The sequence below is a fragment of the Protopterus annectens genome, chromosome 10.part0, assembly GCF_019279795.1.
Source record: "Protopterus annectens isolate FY-2018-M chromosome 10.part0, PAN1.0, whole genome shotgun sequence".
Taxonomy (NCBI): Eukaryota; Metazoa; Chordata; order Ceratodontiformes; family Protopteridae; genus Protopterus; species Protopterus annectens.
Genome location: NC_056744.1, coordinates 1241441228 through 1241468059, shown reverse-complemented (window position 1 = coordinate 1241468059; position 26832 = coordinate 1241441228). Strand labels below are relative to the sequence as shown.

At 43.7% G+C, this 26832-nt stretch overlaps 1 protein-coding gene across 1 annotated transcript in view; it reads left to right on the top strand.

Annotated features, from left to right (window-relative positions):
- The window catches only part of CC2D1B (coiled-coil and C2 domain containing 1B), a 2494855-nt gene that overhangs the window by 254506 nt on the left and 2213517 nt on the right, over positions 1–26832 (top strand). The window contains exon 3 of the mRNA XM_044085963.1: positions 16108–16211. Coding sequence (XP_043941898.1) covers positions 16108–16211 — 104 coding nt within the window. The remainder of the gene's footprint in view (positions 1–16107; positions 16212–26832) is intronic.

The window sequence follows — 26832 nt, the reverse complement described above, 5'->3', positions numbered from 1 at the left end:
ACCAAGAGGAGAGTGATGTCCAGCTTCAAGCCCAACTACCTCCTCCCCAAAAGCGCCTGTGTCCACTTCTGCCTCACAGATCCCTTTGAAGCTTAGAGACCCTGAGCCTCAGGAAGCCCGACTGGGTGATCCCTTCTCTACCGAGACCTCACCAGACTTTCCCATTGATGAGGTTCCCAGGAAGAGAATTTGCAAGAGGAAGCACCTAGACTCCCCGCAGGAGTCTGTCACATCTGATACCGACTTAGATGAATCAGAAGGGTCCCCACGGTCCCCCTCTGAAGATATCTCATTTGCAGATATATTAGAAATCCTTAAGCAGAGGAGTGGCTGGAAGCCCACCAACCCTATTGAAGATGAGTTGGTTCTTCTGATGGCTTTCGGGTCTCAACCCTCCACCTCTTGGGTGTCTCTGCCCTTCGATGAGCTCATGGAGCTGGTTTCACGAAGGGCATGGGAGTCTCCGTACACCATGGAGCCTGTCCCTAGGAGGCCCAATAAATCTATTTCTGCTCCTTAGGATAAGTCATTTCTCACTAAGGGAGTGCCGGTTGATGCCATGGTAGTGGCGGCGGCAGCCATCAAAAAGGAGATGTCAGAAACGTCTTCCTCTATACGTCCTCCTAACAGAGACTCTAGGATCATGGATGGATGCGGGAAGTGCATGTACAGTTCAGCAACTTTTGCCATGCGTTCACTGAACTATCTCACACATTTCACAAGACTGCAAAGAGACCTCCTAAAAGAGCTGGGAGATACTCTTCAGGGTACGGTAACTGATGGAGCTTCAGACAAACTTTCCTCCCAGCTTGCAACCCTCAATTCCATAGTGAACTCATTCATGCATCTCATCTCATATGCAGCTGATGGAACGAGTAGGGCAGCGGGTACAGAAATTGCTCTCAGGAGACACTCCTGGATGCGCTTGTGTTCCTTTGTCAAGCCCTTTAAGTCATCCTTTGTCAACACCCCTTTTGATGACTCATCCCTTTTTGGGCCCAAAGTTAAGGAAACTTTGACCAGATGTGAGCAGGAAGGAAAGACACTGTCTGCCGTCGGAGTCCGTTTTTCCACCCCTACTAGACCCTACCCCAAGGGTCAAAAGGGAGGAAAGATGTGTTTCCGAAAAGCCCAAAGAGCCTTTCTGGACACTCATGGTAAACCCCCCTCCTGGGGCAGGGGAGGGGGCAATAATGGAAGATGCCACCGTCGCAGCAGAGGGGGTCCACAAAACCAGGGGGACAGAGACCAGTTGTTTGGGAAGCCCTACCAGCTCTCCTGAAAGGAGGCCCAACTGTCCTACTCTGGAGGCAGTCGGGGGTCACTTATCTTTGGATCCAGATGCCTGGCTCAAAATAACAAACGACAACTGGGTACAAAATGTAGTTTCCAGGGGATATTTCATTCCCTTCGCCATTTCCCCTCCATTGACAACAAAAATCCCGGACGTTCCACCCAGTTACAGGGAACAAGCAACAGTAGAGGTCCAAACGTTGCTAAGAAAGAGAGTCATCCAACCAGTCCCAGCAGACCAGACAGGATCCGGAACCTACTCAAGATTCTTTTTAGTTCCAAAAAAGACAGGGGACTGAAGACCCGTTTTTGACCTCAGCAGACTAAACAGATCTGTCAAGAAAGAGACGTTTCGGAAGGGCACACTTCAGTCGATACATCCCTTCTTAGGCAAAGACAATTGAATGTGCTCGATAAATCTCTAGGATGCATACTACCATATAAAAATGGCTAGACCATCCAGGGATCATCTGCACTTCCGGCTGGGAGCCAATCATTACCAGTTTTGAGCCCTTTGGTCTCACTGCAGCCCCCAGAGTATTCACCAAATGTATGGCAGTGGTCATGGCTCACGTGAGGCGTTTAGGATTCCAGGTGTTTCCGTACTTAGACATACTTATACGACACTGCCACCACCAGGCATCTGCTAATACAAGCCAGGGACACCACTCTTGCTCTTTGCAATCAACTGGGCATTACCATAAATTCAGAAAAATCTGCCTTGTTGCCATCACAACATATCGTTTTTATTGGAGCAGAATTGGACACCACCACCACCATTTTAAAACTTCTAGCAGAGATTTTACTACTTCATCAGTAAATCCAGAACATCATATCCAGAGACAAGGCTCTAGCATCAGAAGTGCTAAAGTTGTTAAGGATGATGGCAGCTGCAATAATAGCAATACCGTTGGGTCGCATGCACATGTAGATTCTACAATGGCTGCTGTTCACTCAATGGTCTTATCAAGAGCTCCCAATGTCTCATCTCATTATTGTAACAAACACATGCAAAAAGGATCTTCGGTGGTGGTTGACCTCTCTTCAAATAACGATAGGTCTTCCTTTTATCCTGCCCTCACCATCGGCCACAGTGACCATGGACGCTTCCCTGATAGAGTTGGGGGGGGGCATTTTCAGGGAAGAACAGCCCAAGGCATATGGACCGAGCAAGAGACACATCTGCATGTCAATGTCCTGGAGATGAGAGTGGTACTTTTGGCGTTGCAGTACATTCAGGACTCTCTCCCTCTGAGGACAATTGCGATTCAGATGCACAACATGTCAGTGGTCTGGTACTTGAACAAACAAGGAAGAACCAGGTCCTATCCCCTTTGTCGAGAGGCCCTAAGAGTATGGCAGTGGACTACATCTACCCAGTGCTTCCTGATGGCAATGCACATCCCAGGGAAATCCAACGTGATTGCAGACAAACTGAGCAGGGCAATTTTGTTGCCTCACTAGTGGTCCCTCAAAAAAGAGATAGTTGAGAGAATATTCCGCAGATGGGGCCAACTTTGTTACAATCTTTTTGCTTCCCACATGAACACAAAATGCAGAAGCTACTTTGCCCCGATACCCTCTCCGGGAGATTCCCCAAGGGACGCACTCATACATGATTGGCCTCCGGGTCTCCTCTGTGCATTCCCACCAATTCCCTTGATACCCAAAGTAATACAGAAAGCAAAAGCCCTGGGAAGGACCATCATTGTAATAGCCCCTCATTGGCCTTGTCAGATTTGGTTCCCCTTCCTTGAACTTCATCTGTTGGAAGAGCCTTCAATTCTGGACCCAGTTCCAGACCTTCTGACACATTTTCGGGGGCTGTTCATCACTCACTTTAGTCCCTAAAATTGACAGCTTGGCTGCTCCAATTCCCAACATAGCCAAGTTCCATAACCTCACAAACAAAACACAGCATATTTTAATATTTTCTCATAAGTTCTGTACTAGGACGTTGTACCTTAGCAAATGGAGGAGATTTTCTATATGAGCTTCTCAGAATAACATTGATCCCTACCAAGCACCCATTTCCTCTATATTAGAATTTTTGATTATGCTTTTCAACAAAGGAGCTGTGGCAGCTACAGTTCGGGTACAACTTGCCACCATCTCTAATTTTCTCCTTGGCTTTGAAGGATTGAACATAATGTCACAAGCTATCCAAAGCCTTTCTGAAAGGGGCCTTCCACCTCAGACCACCAGTGAAATACCCTTATATCCCATGGAACCTAAATTTTATGCTATCGCGCATTATTCTCCCACCTTTTGAGCCAGCTTCCTCATGTGATTTGAAATTTTTGTCTTGGAAGACTATCTTTTTAGTAGCCATCACATCTGCCTGTAGAGTGTCAGAGCTACAGGCCTTTTCCATAAAACTTCCGTAGTTGTTTTTTTATGCTGACAGAGTGTTCCTGCGAATAAATCCTTCATTCTTACCTAAAGTTTGTACTGAAGCTAACCTTAACCAAATTAGGGATTTTACCAGTATTTTTCTCCAGACACACCAACAACTTAGTGTATATGCTGCACAAGCTTGATGTTCATAGACAGCTCAGATTTTACCTGGATAAAACCAAAGAGTTCAGAAGATCAGAACAACTTTTTGTTTCTTTTTCAGATTCTAGGAAAGGTATGCCAGTGGCAAAAACAACGCTATCTAAATGGCTATCTGATTGCATCACTTTCACATATTCAACTGCCAATTTACCTTTACAACATAAAACTAAGGCTCATTGTACCAGAGCAGTGTCCACATCCTCTGCTTTTTCTGCTAGGCTTCCTATAGACAATATTTGTGCAGCAGCCACTTGGTCAAGACCTCATACCTTTATCACTCATTACAGAGTTGATAGGGTCTCCAGGGACAGGGCCTCCTTTGGTTCTACTTTCCTGAAAAACATATTCCCATGAGCCACCTGAGAAAGATGGTGCTTGGGACGCTACCCATCTGTAAGAATGAATGGCAAGATAGAAGAACTTCAGATAAAAAAGTTGTGTACTCACCATAATGTTCCATGTGAGTTGTTCATCTTGCCTTCATTCTTACTTCCCACCCTCCTACCCCCTCCTAGGTTTATTGAGTACCGAGATACTAGATGTTCTTCGTGTTTCACTGTTGCAGTCATTACATTTGGGTAATCTGCTGGCAGGTTGCCCTCTGTCGGCCTGATTAACAAAGTCTTGGGTCCTGTGTCGGTTGCTGTCCCTTCTTCCATGACGTCAGGTCGTCAGGGGTATAAAACATGCAGCTGACGCCATTACATCAGTCATTCTTGCCGTGCGGTGCCCGAAGCAGAAGCAGATCGTAAGTGCCGGTTGGCTGACTCCTGAAATTTTCGTTTTCAAGTTTCAGAACCGAAGTCTTCAACTAAAAAGCTAAATACCCCATTGGGGAAACTTTTTCTTGCTCCTTACCGATGTCAGTAAAAGTTAATAATTGTATTACTTGTGGGAAGCAAATACCTTATAATGACTCCCATTTGTACTGTATTCCTTGCCTAGGCCCTGACCATGACGAACCTTGCTGTTGGTTTTATGCTTTATTTAATCAGCGCATTATCTGTCGTCGGTACATTTTTGCAACTAAATATTTTGGTTCTCAATTTAATTATCCAGAAATGACGTCATTTAGCCATCCGACTATCGGAATACCGGAAAAACGTAAAGAAAAAGAGACAGGCCATTGAGGTCCAGCTTCTGAGGGTGTATTCAGGCCTACAGATTTGTATATTAAACCGACACCACCTTCAGTTGTAAGGTCAGAATCTCAATCTATGTCTAAAAAAACGATGCCCAGTGTGCATGTTCAGGCCCCTATGCCTAAAAAACAAATGATCAAAATGGCTGAAGATTTAATTACTCTTATCAGGGGTAGTCAACCCCCCTTCTAAGAGGCCTGTGGCTGAACTTGACTATGAATCTTCTGAACAGTACTCTGTTTCTTCTGACTCTTCTAATAACCAGGATTTGTCCATACCTACTTATGAGGACTCTGATGCAGTGGATTCCATTCCTTCTGCTTCTCCCCCTGAGGATTTTTCCTTTGGGGAAACTTTGCATACCTTAAGGGAGCATTTCCACTAGGAAAGTCAGGATTTTTCTGAATCCAAAAATAGGCTTAGGGATTTCCTTCTTCTTCCTCAGCATAGGCCTTTGGCTATACCTCCTGTACCAGACATTGTTGATGATGTGTTTTCAGAATCCAGTATGGCTCCTGATTCCCTGCCTCCGGCTCCTTGTAAGCCAGACATACTACAGGGTCCCTGACTCCCACAAATTCATTTTCAAAAATCCTGCTGTGGACCCTGAAACCATTTCTCAGGGGCCCAAGGGCATTAAGGCTTCTACTGCTAAGAATCCAACCCCTTCTGATAGAGACTCCAGGCCACTGGATAGATGGGGTAAAAAGGTTTATACTTCTGCAACCTTGGCAATCAGGGTTTTAAACTGTCAATCCCTTGTGCTAAAATATCGACAGCATATCATGGGACTGCTTAAACAGAAAATTATGTTGATTTTTGACTGTGTGGAAAATAAGGATTTACAGGATTTATTGCATTCAGCTGAACAAGTTGGAAAACATACTTTGCAATGTGGTTTTGATTCCTTGGAAGCCTCTTGCAGGGCTGCTGTTACTGGGTCTGTGCTTAGAAGGCATGCTTGGCTTAAGGAACAGTCTCTGCCTGATCATGTTAAAGCAAAATTGTTGGATGCTCCTTTGCAGCAGGACCGTCTGTTTGGCAATAAGGCTGAAGAAGTTCTAAAAAAGATGGAAGATAAAGCTAAATCTATGCAAACTGGAAATATTTCTTACAAGTACAACCTCCAAGATTTAGTAGGCACTGGCCTACTAAGAACTGGTCCTTTCCAGTTCCTTTCAGAGCCACTGAAGCCAAACCCAGACATTCCAAAAGCACCAGGTTTCAGTCCCAAGAGACTTTCAGAACTAAGCAATGGGGTGCCTCTGCTTCCAAATCTGGAAACAACAAGACACCTCCCTATGGTAAACAGTCTCAATGACTTCCTTTTACAATTACCAAGCACTTACCTCTTAGCCACCCCTTTGGGGGAAAACTTGGTATTCATGCAAAAAACTGGCAACTTGTAACCCAGGACAAATGTGTTTTAAATATAGTGTCAAAGGGATACAGATTTCATTTCCACACATTGCCAATTCCAAATGGATGGCCAGACCTACCCCCAGATCAGTGGACAGAGGCTCAGAAACAAGTACTTTCCCTCCTAAACATGGGGGCAACTCAACTAGTACCAGAGGAGGAAAAGGGACAAGGTTTCTATAACAGACTTTTCCTGGTACCCAGAAAAGACAAATCATGGTGTCCAATTCTGGACCTGTCTACTCTAAACACCTTTCTGGACATTCCAAAATTCAAGATGCTGACTCTTCACCAGTTACTTCCTATGATAGGCAAAGATGCCTGGTTGGCAACTCTAGACTTAAAAGAGGCTTACCTGCATATCCCAGTCAGGGAATCTTGCAGAAGATACCTCCACTTCAAAGCAGGCTACATGCATTATCAGTTCTCTGCACTGCCCTTTGGCTTATCTACTGCACCCAGGGTATTTACAAAATGCCTGGCTCCAGTAATTGCATTTTGCAGGCAAAGAAATATTTAAATATATCCATACCTGGATGATTGTCTAATTCAGGCAGGAAACAAGGACTTTCTTCTAAAACATCTGGCATTTATAAAAATAATTCTAACTTGTCTACGGTACACCATAAACGAAAAGAAATCACAACTGGTACCCTCTCAAAAAATTACATTCCTGGGTGCAAGCTTGAATACAACTGCCCAGATGACTTTCCTTACACCAGAAAAGCAAATTCATTTGGTGACTTACTTCAAACAGGTGGCCACAAAAACCCTGCTGCCTGCAAGACAAATATTGTAAGCCTTGGGGTTCATGGCTTCCTGCATTCTTTTAATTCCATATGCAAGACTGCATATGAGGAAACTTCAGTGGTACTTAAAAAGTTTATGGAGTCAGCATTGTCACAGCCTGGAAACAATGAATGTGAGAGTGTTCAATCTCGCCTTTGTTCTTACACATGGGTTCGGAGCCGATCCTCGGCTCCGTGCCGACTGCAAGCTCTGCATCGAGAAGAAGCTCGAGGACATCTAATACCCACAATCCCCCTCTGCCTTTACCTCAGATCTAGTTTGCCGCTGCTGCATACGCATCGCTGGAGGCTAGCTCGAGGCTTTTTACAGATAAGATTTTATCTATTTTGGTTAAATTTTCAAAACTTCTTTAAGATCTAGTCATTGAAAGTTAGTGTGAGTAGAGCAGAATTCTCGGTACCATTAGATTAGTTTAACTTAGTTTAACTAACTGGTATAGAGTTTTTCGGGCCTACCACCCTACTTGGATCACTTTTGACTAAAATTTTTGTAGTCTTGCTTTTCTTAAGCAAGTGACAATCGGACTTACAAAATACGGATTTGACATTTGTTACCTGGATTGACTATTACTGGACTGGACTGTCTCTTTCTCTTTTCATTATGTCTGAGAAAATAAAATCTGGCTTCAAACGTTGTCAGTGTGGCCAAAGATGTCGGTCACAGACAACCACAGTTCCTGTGTCTACTGTCTTGGCCCTCTCCACTTACAAGAGGACTGTTCTATTTGTCACTCTTTTAGTGGGAGGGTCATGACAGATAGGCAGGAAACTGATGGATAGAGGATTGTTGAAACCCTCTTTCTAGGAGGCTCTGGATGCTTCAGACCAGGCATCCAAGTCTTGAAGGTCGAAGACGTCGGAGCCCAAGTCATCGGCTCCGAGCTCTTCGGTATAGTTAGATCACCGGTTCCACAGACTTGGGGCGAGTGTTCAACTGTTGGCAGTTTCGAGCCTCGAGTCTTGGAACCGGTGACGGAGCTCCTCCACCGACTCTGATGAGGTCGGCTCCGTCTTCGATCCCTTCGACTCGTTCTTCCAGGCCCCTTTCCGACACCGATGTGGACCGTGTGGTGCAGAAACTGATGGAGCATACGGCCCTATCCAAGCTTATCTCGGTCTCCTCTCAGTTGATGTCGAGACTTGAAGGCCTGCCACTATCTCCATCTGTTCCTCCTCCGAGACCTGTCCAGTCTTCGGAGCTGGAAGAAGCTGAACTGATGATTGTGGAGCCCTCGGTGCCAGAACCGTCTTTTCTCGGTCGGCACCGTTCACCTCGACTCCATCCGATCCGTACTGGAGTCTCGGGGCAAGATCCGTCCTTGGTTCCGGGACCGAGAGTCGGACCGATGTTTCGTTCTGACGCCTCTCGGGCCTCGGCGGATCGACTCGGTTCCGTCCTCGGTCGGTGCCTTCGGCCCTGTTTCGGGATTCTTCCCATTTCTTCGAACCGGGAGATACCTCGACTGGGACCCGGGGGCCTTCGACCTCATGAGGAAGGTGTTGTCTACCCAGACAACCACATCAGCAGGTACAGCTTCTCCTCCCACAAAGGACCGTTATCCTCCTCTGCACCCACGGGCACCAGTGTCTCAGCCACCCCTGGAGGGTGCCCCTCTTCCTCGGAGGCTTCTTCGGATGCTCCCCGAAGAAGTCCCTAGGAAAAGACTGTGTAAGAGGAGACACTTGGATTCTCCACAAGAATCCTTGACATCTGATACTGACTTAGATGAGTCAGAAGGGTCCCCTAAGTCACCTTCAGAGGATGTCTCTTTTTCTGACATCTTGGAGATCCTAAAACAGAGAGGTGACTGGCAAGCCCTCCCCCCTTCTGAGGATGAGTCAGTTTTATTGAAGGCATTTGGTGCCCGCCTTCCTCCTCCTGGGTCACTCCGCCTTTGATGAGTTAATGGAATTAATTGCTCGAAGGGCGTGGGAGACTCCTGACACGGTGGAACCAGTCCCTAGGAAGCCAAATAAGTACATTACGGCACCACAGGACAAGGCTTACCTCACCAAAGGAGTTCCAGTAGACGCCATGGTGGTGGCAGCGGCCACGAAAAGGAGATGTCGGAGTCTTCCTCATCTGTCCATCCGCCTAACAAAGATTCTAGGACCATGGACAGATACGGAAGCGCATTTTCAGTTCAGCGGCTTTCTATGCCTGAACTATTTGACTCATTTTCCACGTTTACAGAGGGATCTAGTCAAAGAGTTGGGAGATACCCTCCAGGGTACTACAGATGCCGCTGTTTCAGAGAGTTACAGCGCATCTTAACACCCTTACGTCCATTGTAAACTCGTCCATGAGGCTGATATCCTATGCAGCCGAAGGATCGAGTAGGGCAGCGGCTTCAGCGATTGCTCTTCGTAGGCAATCCTGGATGCGCTTATGTTCGCTTGGAAGCCTTCAAGTCTTCCTTTACTAACGCCCCATTTGACGGAGCCACACTTTTTGGCCCTAAAGTAAAGGAGACCCTTACCCGGTGTGAACAGGAGGGAAAGACTCTGTCTGCTGTCGGAGTCCGTTTTCCACCCTTCCAGACCGTGCCCCAAAGGGCAACGTGGTGGGAAAATGTGGTTTAGAAAACCCCAAGGATCTTTCCCAAACACACAGGGTGATGCCTCTAGAGGCAGGGGGGCAGAGGTGGAAGACGCCGCCTGGCGGCAGAGGGGTCCAAAACCAAGGTGACAGGGATAACCTCCTGGCAAACCTTTTCAGCACTCCTGAGAGGAGGCCCGACTGTCCTGCTCTGGAGGCAGTCGGGGTCGCTAGCTTTATACCCTCAGGCCTGGCAAAACCTCTCTTCAGACAATTGGGTAAAAGCATTGTTACCAGAGGTTACAAAATCCCATTTCTATCCACACCCATTCCAAAGAAAACTCCCAGATGTACCACCCATCTAGACCCAGCAGCTACAGAAATTTCAAAGCTGCTAGAAAAAGAGTCATCCAACCAGTCCCAGCGGACCAAATAGGATTCGGAACTTACTCAAGGTTCTTTTAGTTCCAAAGAAAACAGGGACTGGAGGCCGATTCTGGACCTAAGCCATCTCAACACCTTTGTCAAGAAGGAAAAGTTCCGAATGGTCACGCTTCAATCGATCCTTCCATTCTTACGGAAGGACGACTGGATGTGCTCGATAGATCTGAAGGACGCATACTACCACATCAAAATGGCCAGGGCGTCCAGGGATCATTTGCTGGGAGCCAGTCACTATCAGTTTGAGCCCTGCCCTTTGGTCTGACTATAGCCCCAGGGTCTTCACCAAATGCATGGCAGTGGTAGCGTCTCATCTGAGGCGCCTAGGATTCCAGGTGTTTCCGTATCTGGACGACTGGCTCCTGTCTGCCACCACCAGGCGTCAACTGATACAAGCCAGGGATTACACCCTACAACTTTGTACACACCTTGGCATTTCAGTAAATTTGAAAAATCGTTGCTACAGCCATCACAGCATATCTTATTCATAGGAGCGGAATTAGATACGTCATTTAGTTCTAAAACTTCCTACAGAAAGAATAGTAGCACTTCAATTCAACATTTCTTCTACTGTCGTCCAGAAAGTCCCGGCAAAATTGTTCTGAAAGTTTTGGGTCTCATGGCAGCTTCTCTCATTGCGATACCATTGGGAAGACTGCACATGAGAGTGCTACAATGGCTTCTGTTTGCACAATGGTCATTCCAACAACTTCCACTGACTCACGAAATATTGATAACGCAAACATGCAAATCACACCTAATGTGGTGGTTACAGCCTTGCAACCTATCCAGCGGCACCCCATTTGTGCTACCCGCACCAGCGGCGATAACCACGGACGCTTCCCTGATAGGGTGGGGGGGCATCTTTCAGGGACAGACAGTCCAAGGCGAATGGACCAATGTGGAGTACAATCTGCACATCAATGTTCTGGAGTTGAGGGCAGTGTTTTTGGCGTTGCAACACTTTGCTCCCCTTCTTCCTCCAGGGACCATTGCAGTTCAGACAGACAACATGCCCGTAGTCTGGTACATAAACAAGCAAGGGGAACCAGGTCTTACCAACTATGCAGAGAGGCCATGAGAATTTGGCAATGGGCAGAGTCCACGGTCAATTTCTGATCGCAACGCACATCCCGGGTCATCCAACGTCATAGCCGACAGGCTGAGCAGGGCAATACTATTGCCTCACGAGTGGTCCCTCAAACAGTCAGTTGAAGGATTTTTCGCAAATGGGGCCAGCCTACCTGCGATCTGTTTGCGTCTCCAATGAACGCCAAATGCAGGAGCTACTTTGCCCTATTACCCCTCCAGGGAAGTCCCCAGGGACGCTGGTGCACGATTGGGGTCTCCTATATGCTTTTCCTCCATTTCCCCTGATTGCAAAGTTTCTACAGAAAGCCAACAACCTTCAGAGGACTATTATTCTCATTGCCCGTTCTGGCCTCGTCAAATTTGGTTCCCCTTTCTATTGCATCACCGCATTCGGGACCTTGGATGCTGGACCCAGAGCCAGATCTACTGACTCACTCGTCAGGAGTTCCTCACCCATCTCTAGAATCTCTCCATCTAGCAGCTTGGCTGCTCCGCCCTTTCTAGCCAGGTCGGTTCCACTTACATCGGGGTTCAAGATATTTTAGTAGCTTCTCATAAAGTTTCCACTACTAAGACTTACACCAGTAAGTGGAAACGCTTTGTCTTTGGGCGAGTCACGTCATTTGGACCCTGTTAGAGCTCCGTTAAACAAGGTTTTAGAGTTCTTGACTGAACTATTTCATGAAGGAGCTTCCCCGGTTACTTTAAGAGTACAGTTAGCTGCCATTTCTAACTTTCATGTAGAGGAATGTGGTGCACCTATTATGGCTCACAGACTGTCTAAAGCCTTTTAAAAGGTTCTTTCATATCAGACCACCAGTCAGAAGTCCGACATCACCGTGGAATTTAAACCTGTTGCTCTCTAAATTGATGTTGCCACCCTTTGAACCAGCCTCAAGTTGCACATTGAAATTTTGTCATGGAAAACTTTATTTCTAGTGGCCATTACATCTGCTAGACGTGTCTGAGCTTCAGGCCCTTTCTGTCAAGCATCCTTATTTAATATTTCATTCTGACAGAGTATCCCTAAATCCATCCTTTCTTCCCAAAGTTTGTTCTTCTAGTAATATTAATCAGTCCATTGAACTACCCACCTTCTTTAAGAACCACTCTAATAAATTGGAATATATGTTGCACAAACTGGACGTCCATAGACAACTCAGATTTTATTTGGATAGAACAAAAGATCACAGGAAATCTGATCAACTATTTGTAGCCTTTGCTGACAGCAGAAAGGGTCTTGCAGTTACGAAACGAACTCTTTCTAAATGGCTAACTGACTGTATCACATATGTTTATGAAGCCTCTGATCAAACACTATCAACAAAACCCAAAGGACATTCAACCAGATCAGTTTCTACATCTTTGGCTCATGCAGCTCGCTACCACTAGACACTATTTGTGCGGCTGCTACTTGGGCTAAACCACATACATTTATATCTCATTACAAAGTGGACAGGGTTTCTAGGAGGCAACCTTTGGTTCCACTGTGCTCAAGAACGTTCTCCCTTGAGTTCCTCAGGGTTATGGAGCTAGGGGCGCTACCCATGTGTAAGAACAGATTGAACACTCTCACATAAAGAAGTTATGTCCTTACCATAACGTTCCATGTGGAGTGTTCATCTTATTACACTCCACCCTTAGGAAGAACGGATTTGGTGTCTGGTCTGAGTATTCTCCTTCTGCTGTTGCAGTATTAGTGTTACTATCATACCTTTGGTATGTTTGTATATATGTACTTTATGTATATAGTTTGGATGTGTGCGTGCTTTATGTCTGGTTTGCTTGCAAACTAGATCTGAGGTAAAGGCAGAGGGGGATTGTGGGTATTAGATGTCCTCGAGCTTCTTCTCGATGCAGAGCTTGCAGTCGGTCGCACCCAATAACCAAGGCGAGATGAACACTCCACATGGAACGTTATGGTAAGGACATAACTTCTTTTTCCTGTCATACCTTGCCTGCGCCTAGAGTTCCTATGGTGGGCAGAGACCTGCCACCAAAACAAGGGACTGCCATTCACACCACCCCCTGCCGCCAAACCCTAATTACAGACGCATCAGACTATGCCTGGGGGGCTCATCTGGCAGGGAATTGCATTCAAGGCAAATGGAGCCCAAATCAAATGCACCTTCATATCAATCAAAAAAAAATGCTAGCTGTACAGAATGCACTGACAGCCTTCAAGGACTACCTTCATCCAGTACAACTAATGGTAAAGACAGACAACACCACAGTTATGTGGTACATAAACAAGCAGGAGGGTACACATTCCTACCTCCTCTGCAGACTAGCCGTGGCATTGTGGAACACTGCCTTGAGCTATCAAGTACAACTACAAGCTCAATTCCTGACAGGAAAGATGAATATTTTGGCAGACGAACTAAGCAGAAATCTCATGGACCCACACAAATGGAAAATGGAGCCATGGATTTTCAACATGTTGACACACAAATGGGGGAGCCCAGACATAGATTTTTTTGCCTCACCCCAGAACTACCAGTTGGACAAATTTTGCACAAGAGCTCCTCACAAAAAAGCCTGGAAAGTGGATGCTCTGTCCTTCAGCTGGGAAAACCTGTCTATGCCTTTTCCCCCTGCCTCTGCTCTCCAAAGTTCTATTAAAAGTCAAACAGGACAAACCAAAAAAGATTTTGATTGCTCCATACTGGCCTCACCAACACTGGTACCCATTCCTACGCAGTCTGTCACAAATTTCTCCATGGCAACTGCCTCAGACACCTTCCTTACTGGCTCAGCAGAACAACCAAATTCTGCACCCTCAGCTCCAAACATTGAGTCTTGCAGCTTGGCTAATCACTTAAATGCCCCTTAGCATCCCTCAGTAAACCTGTGATGGATGTCATTTTGGAGGCGAGAAGACCTAGTACTAGAACATCTTATGCTGACAAATGGAAAAGATTCAGTGCCTGGAATCAATCTCAAGGGATGAGCACAGCAGTGCCCAATTTACCTCAGATTTTGCAATACTTAACTGAGATGCTTCACAAGGGCCTGTCTTTTTCTTCCATAAAAATCCATGCCTCAGCCATTTCAGCTCATTACAACACAGAACCACCCTTCTTCTCTCATCCTCTGCTAAAGCAGTATCTCAGAGGGACCAAAAACTTGAGGCCACCTAGGAGAGCTCCAACCCCTGCCTGGGACCTTAACTTTGTATTGGAAAAACTCACTCTTCCTCCTTTTGAGCTAGCTGCTACTGCAGACGTAAAATTCATTTCCTGGAAAACAGCCTTCCTTTTAGCAATCACTTCAGCTAGAAGGATTTCTGAATTACAAGCCCTTATGGCAGTGGAGCCTTTCATCATCTTTCATGCGGACAGTGTTTCACTCAGGACCAACCCATCCTTCATGGCCAAGGTGGTATCCAGTGTGGCTGTTAATCAGTCCATTCATTTGCCAACTTTCTTTCCCAATCCACAGAACAAGGGGGAGTGAATTCTGCATTCACTGGATGTACACAGACAGCTTAGATTTTACTTGGACAGGACAAAATCTCGAAGAAAATCTGAAAAACTGCTAGTAGCATTTGCTGCGGGGGCAGAGGGAAAGGCTATTTCAAAGTAAATCATTTCAAAATGGATAAGCCATTGTATTCATTTCTGCTGTAAGCACCGTGGAATACCTATCCCCCAGGGGATCATATCCCATTCCACCAGGGCTGCATCTTCTTCTGTAGCCTTTCTCAGAGGTGTTCCTACCAGGGATATTCTAGAAGCTGCTACCTGGAGTTCAGTTCATAGTTTCACCAAGCACTATCATTTAATCCAGAGCTGGCTTTGCTACTGCTGTTTTGCAGGGCTTTATAGCCAGTCCTAATGCTGTATAATTCCATCCTCCCAACCATAGCTTTGGGATTCTACCCAAATGTAAAGACTGCAACAGTGAAACACGAAGAACATAGTACAGTTGTGTACACTTACCATAAATGTAGCTGTTCGAGTGCATTCAGTGTTGCAGTCCTGGTTACCCTCTTTTCTCTTTCTATGCCTCTCCTTTCTTTTACTACACTTAAAAGCCTTTTTGGTGTATTTCCTTTGTTTGGAGGTATATATATATTTTTGTGTTTTAAATTATTTATATCTTTTGCTCCCCATTTGGGGGGGCACCTGACATGTGGGGCAAGAAAAACTGATGTAATGGCGTCGGCTGCATGTTTTATACCCCTGACAACCTGACGTCATGGAAGAAGGGACAGCAACCGATGCAGGACCCAAGACTTTGTTAATCAGGCCAACTGAGGGCAACCTGCCAGCAGATTACCCAAATGTAATCACTGCAACAGTGAATACACTCGAACATCTACATTTATGGTAAGTGTACACAACTGTGCTTTTTATCATGGTTGCTCTTTCTATGGTTTTTACCTAAAAAAAGTGATCGAATGGCATATGGTATTGTTAGAGGCAGCAAACAAGATCTGAGGTAACTCAAAGTGCATCATGGGATAGTGACTTGGTCTCGAGCTGTCTGAAGACCTCTAGCTTTGTAGTAGACCGACTCGGAGCCGAGGATCGGCTCTGAACCCATCTCTAAGCATGAAAGCGAGATGAACAACTCACATGGAACGTTATGGTGAGTACATAACTTGTTTTTTCAGGAAATGAACTTGCTGCTTCTTTTAGTTTAGTGAGATTAGGATTACGGCTAAAGCTTCTTCCTACATTGAATCAGTTGTTCCATCTTTACCACCAAGGCCAAATTGTAGTCCCTTAACAATGTTATTGTACGTGCAGCATGGAATTCACAATTATTTTATATAATGTTTTGTTGTCTCCTTCTTAAATATTCCTAGCTCCACTACCAATGGAAGACATTGCAAAAATGGCTGAAGAATGCATGCAAGATATTGACGATGATGATGATGATGAAGATTTAGAAAATGATGAAGACTTACTGGTAAGTAGGGCAGTGTTATAAAACAGTTCACGAAAGCCATGTTAGTAACTTGATTGCTTAAGAAGCACGAGATGCTCAGTGCATCGGAGCAGTTGATGCATTTTACTTGGTTGCATAATGGATCCACGTTAACATTACAGGTATACAACTGTTGTCAGATGTGATAGGTGTGTTGGCCTGATCATGTCAAGTGTAAGTCATTTTTTGGGGTGTGAGAGTGATTGGGAGCTTACTGTTCACACCATGCTTGGCTCCCAGTAAAATGTATGAGTGGCAGATTAGTTCTACACACTGATGGTCGGTCCAACACTTGGTGTGCAGTGCATTGGACTGTGCATAGTCCTGTTATTGTTCTCATTACATATTTTTAAGCACAAGTGAGTAATACATTTGGTGTGCAGCACATAGGATTGTGGACAAGTTACCTGTTAACGCACATATTAAAGATAACTTGGAGACAAAACTGCGTGGTGGCTGGAGAATGGAAGCTTATTTATCATTTTCTTTCCCCAGATATCTGGTTGCTAATCAGAACTGTATCAACATTTCACAACTGGATTTTAATAGCTGTGTGAAAAGTCACTTTTTTAGAACAGTGAAATTTGAAGGATGTGATTAGGACATTCCCTGGAACAAAGCCTCTCAGGCAAGGTTTGGAAAATAGAAAAGTGGAAATGTTGCAGAAGCTGATTATGATGATATGTGGTGTTAGACTGTTATTAGTGCACTTTTGCTTCTAAAGTTCTGCCATGTTATTTTCAGTCAACATGTATTATTACCTTTTCTTGGTGATTTCTTAAGTGATCTGTCTTGCGGATCAATAAATAAATGTGCTTGTTTTCAGCTTTTAGAAATCCTGTCCCATTTTCATTGCCTTGCCCTTCCCTCCAGCTGACTAATACTACCTTCCTGATTGTAGCTTCAAGGGCTTGCTCTTGTAGTACTTGTACTAGTGCTTGCTGCTCGACAGCCCTACTTCAAACACTGTAATGTACTTGTAATAACTGCTCCTCCATGTTGACAGACTTACAGGAGCATCTATGATAATATGCCATTACATTTTGAGGTTTCCTTCATAATGTTAGAATACATAGTTCCGGTACCATATTAAATTGGCTTTTTTTCCTGGAGTCTTCTTAAATGCAGATGACCTTTGGTTGACATCAGTGCCTCTCCTTGTTGACTGGGCCTATCATGATTTAATCTCACCCCCCCATACTTTCTCCAACCAAAGTTTGGGACTAGTAAAGAGATTGAGGTATCCTGCTGGGATGTCGTATTGCTGCTGAAGTGTGCACCTACATTTTGTGGTAAAAATTTTAACCTACTTTGACTTGGCATAGAATGCACTGCATACAGCAATAAATGTCATCATTCTGAGAAAATTATTTAAGCTAATAAAATAAAAAAAAATAAAGCAAAAAATGCAAATATTTCATTTTCTGAGCAATGGCCAGCAGGTAATAATGAGGTGTCTGACATAAAATATTTGTGCTGCTGTCTGATGTTACCAACCAAAGATGTAGTTTTAAACAGAACTTGTGTCCAACATACGTCAATATTTAAACTTTGGAAAGCAAAAGTACTGTTTTATAAATTTATTTATTGTCTGGTGACCATGTAAAATGGCTAATCCATAGACCTTCTCAGCTACAACCTGGTCTCCAGACAAAAATACAGAATTTAAAAGAACAATTTAATTTTAACGTGATCAGTAAAGAGAGAGCTTTGTATGTCACACAAATAGAATTTCCACTGGTCTGACACTACAGTTATACTATCGAGAACAGGACAATCGAAACTAAAATATTAGTTACACTTTACATCACTCATAAAGTGCATCAACTTTCACTCTATGAAATAATTATAAGTGAGCATGATGATGAGGTATGTAATTTGTAAGTTACATGTGTAAAAATGATTAAAAGCAAGGATAAGAAATCAGCATATGTATATGGTGTGTAAACTTAGCCAGTATTAGCAGTATTCAGTTAGGGAAGGAGTCGTCCAGAGCCTGTTGGATAATGACGGAGCATTATTCACCATTGTCATCTAAGCAATTACTGGATATGTCATTTCTGAGTTTTTTTTTTGATAGTGAAGTCTCAAAGCATAGGAGGGAGTCCTGGCTTTTTATTTTGCGAGGGGAGGAGCTTATACCATAATGCTGGGCCAAGTCTGGAAGAAGCACATTCTCCAATGACCGTTTTAAATGGTGATCAGGTTGGACTTATTTCATGGAAGGGGTATATTGTTCCCTAAAGGAAGTTTTCTTCTCAAAGGAGGACATTAACCTTCCTTCGTGAAATTTGTAAAAGTAGGGCACCAAGGATATAGGTTGACCCTTGTGTTACTGGTAGCCAATTAACACTCTTTAGAAGGTTGTAGTGGTGGGTATGTGAGTCTGCTAGCAGATTTTATTTCCTGCAGTCTGAAGTCAGTGAGTGTTATAAGCTGAATGAAGGGTTAGTCGTGGTTGTCCATATTCAAGTTAGGGAAGGAGGAATTATTTGACAGTAGCTGTGTGAGTGGCTGAAGAGAGCAGATGTGGGATTCTGTGGCAGAGTTTTACTTGAGAGAAGGCTTTGTTAACTTCATTGTTGGTATGTATAGAGAAGGTGAGTGAATAATTGAGGGTAAGACCTGGATGTTTGTATTTTGACACATGAAGAACGTATTGTTTTGATTATCAGTATCGGTTATAATTCTGGTTCATTATAAGAGGAAGCAAAATGTATAAGAGTGCCCCCCCCCCTTTTTTTTTTGCAGTTGTTCAAGTCTATTTGATTCAGCCTAAAATTAGGGAATGACTGTTGTAACAGAGTTTGTAGGCCAGAGGAGGCTTTGTGGGCTTGTAGCAGAAGTATATCATTTGTGTACAGTATGACATGTAAAGCTAGTAGATCTTCAGTGAGGTCAATCATGAACAAAGAGAATGGTAGAGAACCTAGAGCAGAACCTGAAGAACATCAAATTTAAATATCATCCTTGAGATGAGCAGATTGTGGTTTACAGTTTCAATGATGCTGGTCATATCCTTAAAAATACCATCTGTAAGTAGCCCATCATTAATGTTGCTGTAAACGGAGTCTTACTGAAAGTAACACTGCAACAGCGAGTGCTAAAGACATTTCTAGAATTGTGTTGTTTTTCTGAGAGGGCAGTAACTATTATTTTGTTTGAGAAGTTGATTATATAACATTTTATTCAAATTCTTTGGCAAGGGGCACAGATTGAAGATAGGACAAAAGTTTGTAAGGGGGTGTAGGTGTGGCTACTTTAGGTAGTGGGATTGTTATGGAATATTTCAGATCTGACAGCAGTGTTCTAGAACAAAGAGATCATAGGCGCCAGAAGCTGTTGAAGACTGGGGGGGGGGGGCAGAGGGTGAGAGGGGCACTTAGTGATCTAAAAAGGGGAATTTTTTTATAACTATTTAGTACCACAACATAGGTGCACTTGGGGGACATTTTAAGCTTAGCCAATTCCCTTTTTGTGCTTGAATTAACATTTTATGATTGGTCTTGCCTATCCCATGGCTGATAATTGTATATTAGCCCTAGTAAGAATAACTGTGATCATACAATAGATAATTTGAGGGGACCCATGTCAGGGATGCAGCATTTAGGAACTGTCTCTATCCATTATTGGTATGAGGGGCAATCCTGGAGTACATTTTCTATTTCCCATCCTTGGATCCCAGTTGCATTTGAATGTGGATGGATGAGCTTTGTTTTATTTGTATGGATAGTCTGTCCTGGAACTGTGGTAGACTCTGTGATATATATCCATTCCTCCACAACATTCAGTTTAGAATCCTGGACTGAGTATTTCTGATGCCATTTGACTTGCTAATGTTCAGTAGGTCCATCTGTATTAGGTCGGAGGATGTCTTGTATGCCAGACATGTCACCTCTAAGCACTCTGTAGGATACTGAGTATAGTAATGAATCTTTGAGGTGGTCCATGCAAGACCTATTTTTTAGGGCTTGTATCTTTTTAGTAAGGTATCTCTGAAGGTATTCCAAGTGTTGCATGGGGCTGAACAGTTACATGCAAAAGTGGGCATTATACAAAATGATTACAAAGCTCTCATTAGGTCAAAGGGGGATAACAACATCTCTAGACCTAGTCAATCAATTTATTTATAAGCTGTGCAATATAGAAAGGCTTTCTTATGACTCTGGGCACATGTTGGTCAAAAGTTAGGTCACTGCATACACAACTTCCCAAATGCCAAACAATTGTCAGTCCTCAGAGGGCATTGTCATGATTTGGTTATTATTTGGGACAAGCCTTCCTGCATGATGGTTAAGTCATTTAGGGATTCAATAATTGCTCCTAGCTTGCAGTCATCTCAAACTTAGCTGGCCAAAGCCCTTTGGTATTTCCTTTTACGTTTGAGATGGATATGCCAAACAGAAAGTCTCAGCACCAAACCCTGGGGGACTCCATTGGTGATTGGTCTCTTTCCCTATTTTGATTTCCTGCATCCTGTGAGCAAGTTGGCAATCCAGCTAGTGATGCAAGTGTTTGCTCCTACATTATTCATATTTTGTACTACACCTAAGTAGGGGATAGTGTCAAAAGGCTTGGCCAGATCATGGTAATGTGGTGCGAACTGTTTTAACTTCACCCATTGCTTTGGTAACAAGAGTAAAGCTTAAAATTTGCCCATGATTTTGAGCCTTTCACACTTTGCTCCGGGCTGTTTTCAAACACATTTTTAGGGCCATGCATACATATATGCATTCTTTGATTCACCTTCCTGATTGTATAAATTATATTCCTTGCATAAAACAGCACCAGTTGTTAGAATGTGTTTTAAATTTGTAGTTTTGAACAGTCTTCTAGTAAGCAATGAAACAAAATGTATAAAACAATAATGACAAAACTACCCATTTCAGAAAATTTCAACCATAAAAGGCCACTCAAACTTCTGTCATTACAGTCCACCACCGATATCAGTAAATATGCAAAATGTCTGCAGAAGTCAGTCATCTAAATAATTCCACATTAAAGGGATCGCTCACACTTCTTCACTGCCTGGATAAAAGGGCCTTTGAGAGATTATAAATGTATGGTGTTTGCATAAGATTCCTATCTCTATATCCAAAGCACAACTAGCAATATAAATGCACAATTAATCAATTGAAATTAGGTTCTCTAAAAAGGTAGATGCAAACTAGTTAAGTAAGCGAATTAACCTTCAGAACATTTATCACTTTTTACGTTGTTCAAACCCAGCATGATGTTCTGTTGGCTAAAGGTCAACAGAATGCAATGTAAGTTCAATAAAGCTAACACTGCATTCAGCTCAAGTAAACATGCATACATCACAGTAGAAATCCTTGAATATTCTGTTAGAAAAACATCACAGAGATAGAAGCACACAACACACACACACACACACACAAAATACAAGCCAAGCAGCAGTTTCACAGCATAAATCCGAGCCAGGCAGCAGTTTCACAGCATAAATCCGAGCCAGGCAGCAGTTTCACAGCATAAATCCGAGCCAGGCAGCAGTTTCACAGCATAAATACAAGCCAGGCAGCATTTCACAGCATAAATACGAGGCAGGCAGCAGTTTCTCAGCACAAATACGAACATGCCTGGCAGCAGTTTCACAGCATAAATACGAACATGCCTGGCAGCAGTTTCACAGCATAAATACGAGCCAGGCAGCAGTTTTACAATAAATAAATGGAGGAGCAGTGCTTACCATAAGCCAGGCAGCAGTTTCACAATAAATAAATGGAGCAGTGCTTACCATACGGACAAGCCAGGCAGCAGTTTTGCAAGAAATAAATGTGGCAGCAATGATGTGATTGGGAACCCGCGCACATCTGAGTTTAAAATTTATGTGTGCAATGCACGCATGGGTCCTAAAACAGGTCTTGCAGCTGTAAAAGTGGGGGGAGGGGGGAATTCCCTCCCCCTCGCTTTATGGTTCTGGCGCCTATGAAAGAGATGGACTGAATAGATAGGCAAGAGGTTTGGAAATTTGATCAACAGCTCTCTGAATAAAGGAAAGGCGAAAGTAGTTACTTGAGTAGATGGAGATTTTCAGTTCTGGTAGTTTGGTGATAGGTTTCTCTACCGAGATCTCAGAGAAGTTAAAGGTAGCTGCATATTCAGCTAAGGCATGCATTTGCAGCTGTGGACTGTAAGTTAGGATAGGTGAGTGGGAGGGGGCGATGGCTTGAATAGAAGAGGTAAGATAGGTAAGAGGTAAGATAGGTTTTTGAAATCCTCAACTGGGTTATTGCTTATATTAGTAAGCACACAAATGGAAGAATGAGGGACTGGTGACTTGTGCTAGTAGATGCTTTTTATCCTTCCAGAGTGGTTTGGATTGTTAAGGGCAGACTTTGGCTTTTGTTTGAGGTGTATGGTTTTGGCAGAGTTGGATGCTATTCTGGTTTCTTTTCTAAGGGAGAGGTGTACTTTGGTGTAAGTCGTTATTTGGGGAGTTTTTTTTTTCCAAGGTGTCCAAGCATTATCTTTCTGTTTTGGTTTAATTTCTCCAAGTCTTTTGCATTTCTAGTACATTGATGGGAATGGACCCCATTCCACAGTCAAAGTATGATTAAACTTCATGAAATTAATGTTGTTTCGATCTTTGATGTTAGCTAAAATTGCTCTTTACAGCACCTGCAGTGTGCTCAGGATTGGCTCCTTCTGTAATTCATATGTAGTTACATGTATTGATTGCGTATCTGAATATGACTGTAAATTATTTGAGGCCCATTGTTCCTACTGCTATTGGAAATATGTGGGTATCATTCTTCCACATTACCCTTGTTTCTGCCAGTAAATCCTGGCTCTGATCTTGCCTTTTCATTCATCCTCACTAATGGGTTCAGATCCGATCCTCCGATCCGACTCAGTCGAATACACTAGACATTGGATTTAGCTCTCGAACTCCTCCCCTACCCATAATACTCCATTACATCCCCATTGCCTCAGATCTCTTTTGCCGCTATTGTGGTTAGACGTAGGTTCTGCTCTCGAGCATTGTAAGCCAATTTTTTTTCTTATTGTTAATTCTTAAGTTATATAGTCCTTTCCTAAACTTTGCTGTTTTTTTTTTTTTTTTTTACATCCTCCCTCTTTGTGGTCGCTGACGTTAGGGATTTCTTTGACTTTTTTACTAAGTTTCAGTAATCTGTACCTTTGTTGGTACCTTCTTTTACCTGTCAGCTATTTCTTAAACACAATAGCTCATTTAAAAGAGGATTATGGGATATAAATAGTTAGGGACAACAGCTGGGTACAATAGACCTGTATTTGTAAAGGTTAGCTAAATGGTCCACTTATGCTATGCTGATGAGGTCATAACAAGACTGAAACATGCATTTCCACAGCTTTTGGGGTTTGTCTTCATTGGCATCAATTTGTCTATTAATCAACTTAAAATAAATAAGTCATGGGCATTCAGAACCACCATATAGCTGAAACACCTGGTGTCCTTAAGGAGTCATTTGCATGTATCCCATAATCCTCTATTTACAAGAGGTTTCAAGGAATCACACAGTGCAAACTCTAGCTTGTCTAGTTTTTTCTTTTTTTTTTTTCCATTGGATTGGCTGTGTGTCCTGTTTACTCTTACACCATAGTTGGTATTTCATCCCTCTTCTTTCCCTGTCAGGCTGTTTTTTTCTAATAATTACTGTTTTTCTGGTAATTCTTTTCTTTTCTGGTAATTCCGTTCTTTTTCTTTCTTAAAAAAAATAAAGAAAGTTGTTGTTATTCTTATTGTTGTTCTTCTTAGTTCACGGGTTGTCCTCCTTTTTGCTTTGTCGGAGATACCAGTCTGATTTAAAAAGTGTACTTCTTGTGGGCATAAGATCCCAAACTCAGATGCCCCAAAAAAGTGTGTTCATTGTTTGGGACCAGACCATCTTAACATGGCCTGTTCAGTATGCTCTACATTTAATCTGAGAGCTTTAGTGGATAGGTGTAATAAACTCATCCTCAAAGGTTTACTTTCTGCTTCTTTTGGGGATCAAACCCCCCTCAAAAACATCTAAATCTGTTTCTTCAGAATCCAGGAAAAGGTCTCCTCTGAAGTCCTCAAGAGTTTCCTTGGAGCAGCCGATTGAAAGGATTGTAAAAATCTTGGATCTGACCTCCTTGGATCATAAAACTATTGGCCTTCTCTTTGGGTCCCAAAGTCATCCTCTGATCCAAAAGGGTCAGTTCCTATACTTGTATCTCCCTTGCCTTCTACTACTACTTCTTTAGATCCTAAGCCCTCGGATTTGAGAACCAAGACAACTCATAGAAGCCATGCTCCAGAGTATGCAGTAGAATCTATTTCTCCTTCTCTATCCACTCAGTTATTCCAACGCTGAAGAAACCTTCTCCACCCCCTTTCACAAGTGTCTTCTAGGTTTTTCAGAAGGCTGTCAGAGCTGGATGTGGATAGGATGGTATGTAAATTCCTCAGAGCTCAGTTCCAGGTAGCGGTTCTGCCAGCTCCGTCCCCTACCGGATCCGTGAATGTGTTACAAAGTCTGTTTCCCTCTCTAATCTGACCCATGGTTGCGGAGTCCCAGGATCCGAGTACTCAGAGTTTCAGCATTGGATCTGATGAGAGTTTCTTCCTCCACTCTGATGATTTCCCTGACTGGCTCTGCTCTGATACCTATGGACCAATGCAGGTCGCAGAGCTGAGATGATGGTGCCAGATCTCAGGGGTTGAGAGTGACTCCTTTTCTGTCAGATCTGTCCCTTCTTGTCAGAACTTTGGCCCTGGACAACTCAGATCGGATTCTCCCCTTGATGCTCAGATCCAGGGTGGGGGTAGCCCCGACCTACCTTCTTTGTTAGCTTCATCTCCGAGGAGGGAGGAGAGGGTTTCCCCTTTTTTTTGGGGGGTTGAAGGTGGTAGAAAGGGCTTTCTCTCTCCATAGAGAACCATCATCATGTCTCTGATCCTATCCCCTATCCCTCATTGGCTCCAGGCTCTGAGTCCATCGGACCTACTCCACAGGGGCAGCCAGTTCCACTTAGTCTCCTGACAGTTCCACTTGAGGAGCTTCCCCTCTCTTCTGATACTTCCCCTGAATATCCCCTAGAGGGGGTCTCTCAGAAGAGGACATGTAAGAGGAGACACGCAGACTCCCCCATGGAGCCTCTCACAGAAGACACTGATTTTGATGAGGGAGAAGGATCCCCCAGATCACTACTTGATGACATCCTTTAGAAATATTCTAGAAATCCTTAAGCAGAAAGGGGGCTGTTCATCCAAAACTCCTTCTACTGAAAAATCTGTGTTCTTGGAGGCTTTTGGTGCTTGACCATCTACGTCTTGTGTGCCCGGCAGACAAACTTACTGACCTTGTTTCCTGCTGACGCCAAAGTGCCTGGACAAATTTTTGTCCTTACTGCAGGGAAGGATGCTATGGTGGTAGTCTCAGCTACTAAAAAAGAGCTAGCAGAACAGTGCTGTTCTGTTCTTCCGCTGAACAGAAGTCCAGAGCATTGAACAGATTGGAAAAGTGAGTGTTTGCCTCAGCTACCTTTGCTCCGAGGTCACTTAATTATTTGGCACATTTTACTAGGCTGCAGAGAGATTAGACTAAAGAACTATCAAATTCTGTCTGTCAGTCCTTGTCTCCTGAGGACTGCAAAAGGACTTCTTCTCAGCTGGCCACTCTTTTGTGTATTTCAAAATGTGTCAATGAGGTTAATATCTCATACATCTGAAAGTACCTCCACGAGCTGCCGGTTCAGGTATCGCCAAAGGAGACAGACCTGGATGCAGCCGTGCGACTTTGCAAAGCCCTTTAAGATGTCTTTTATTAATGCCCCATTTGATGACACTTCCTTGTTTGGGCCATTAGTTAAAGATACGCTTACCCACAGAGAGAAAGATGGAAAAACCCGTCTGCAGTATGAATCAAGTTTTCTATCCCTCAACAGACCTTTTCTGGAAATCAGAGAGGTGGTAAGAAGATGTGGTTTTGTAAATCTCAGATGCCTTTCCAGGATTTGTGTGGAGGGCTGTATAAGGAGAAGGTCAGGATCAGCTCTCTGTCATGTGCCAGGATCTGCCATATCACACATGCACTCAAGTCTCTCAACAACAGGTACTGTTATGACTCAGTCCATGCTGGTGTGAATGACTTGAGAAGTACTTCTCTGGACTATATGAAGAGAGACATGATTGAGCTCTTGGACTGTGTGTCTCAGGCTGGTATGTCCCTAGCTTAAGCAGCATTTTACCTTCACCTAGGATAATTGCTCAATACAAACAGAAAATGATTGACTTCAGTAATTGTCTTAGTTTGTGGTGTCATTCCAAGGGGATACAGTATCTGTCAGCCTGGAATGACATGATAAACAGACCTCAATGCTTTTCCAGAGATGGTCTTCATCTGTCACCCCTGGGATTTTGGCTACTGGCAAAGGCTCTTGCCACCCCCGTAGTGACTTTTTAGGCAGTGTCTCAAAGACAAAATTCCCGACGTAAGAACTCCATCTAAGAACAACCTGAAGGTTTTGCTGCTAAACACTAGGAGTTTTAAAACAAAACTGCATTCACTGGAAGCAGTCCTTACCTTGGAAGACAAAGACATTTGTGCAGTCACGGAGACCGGGTTCAAGGCTA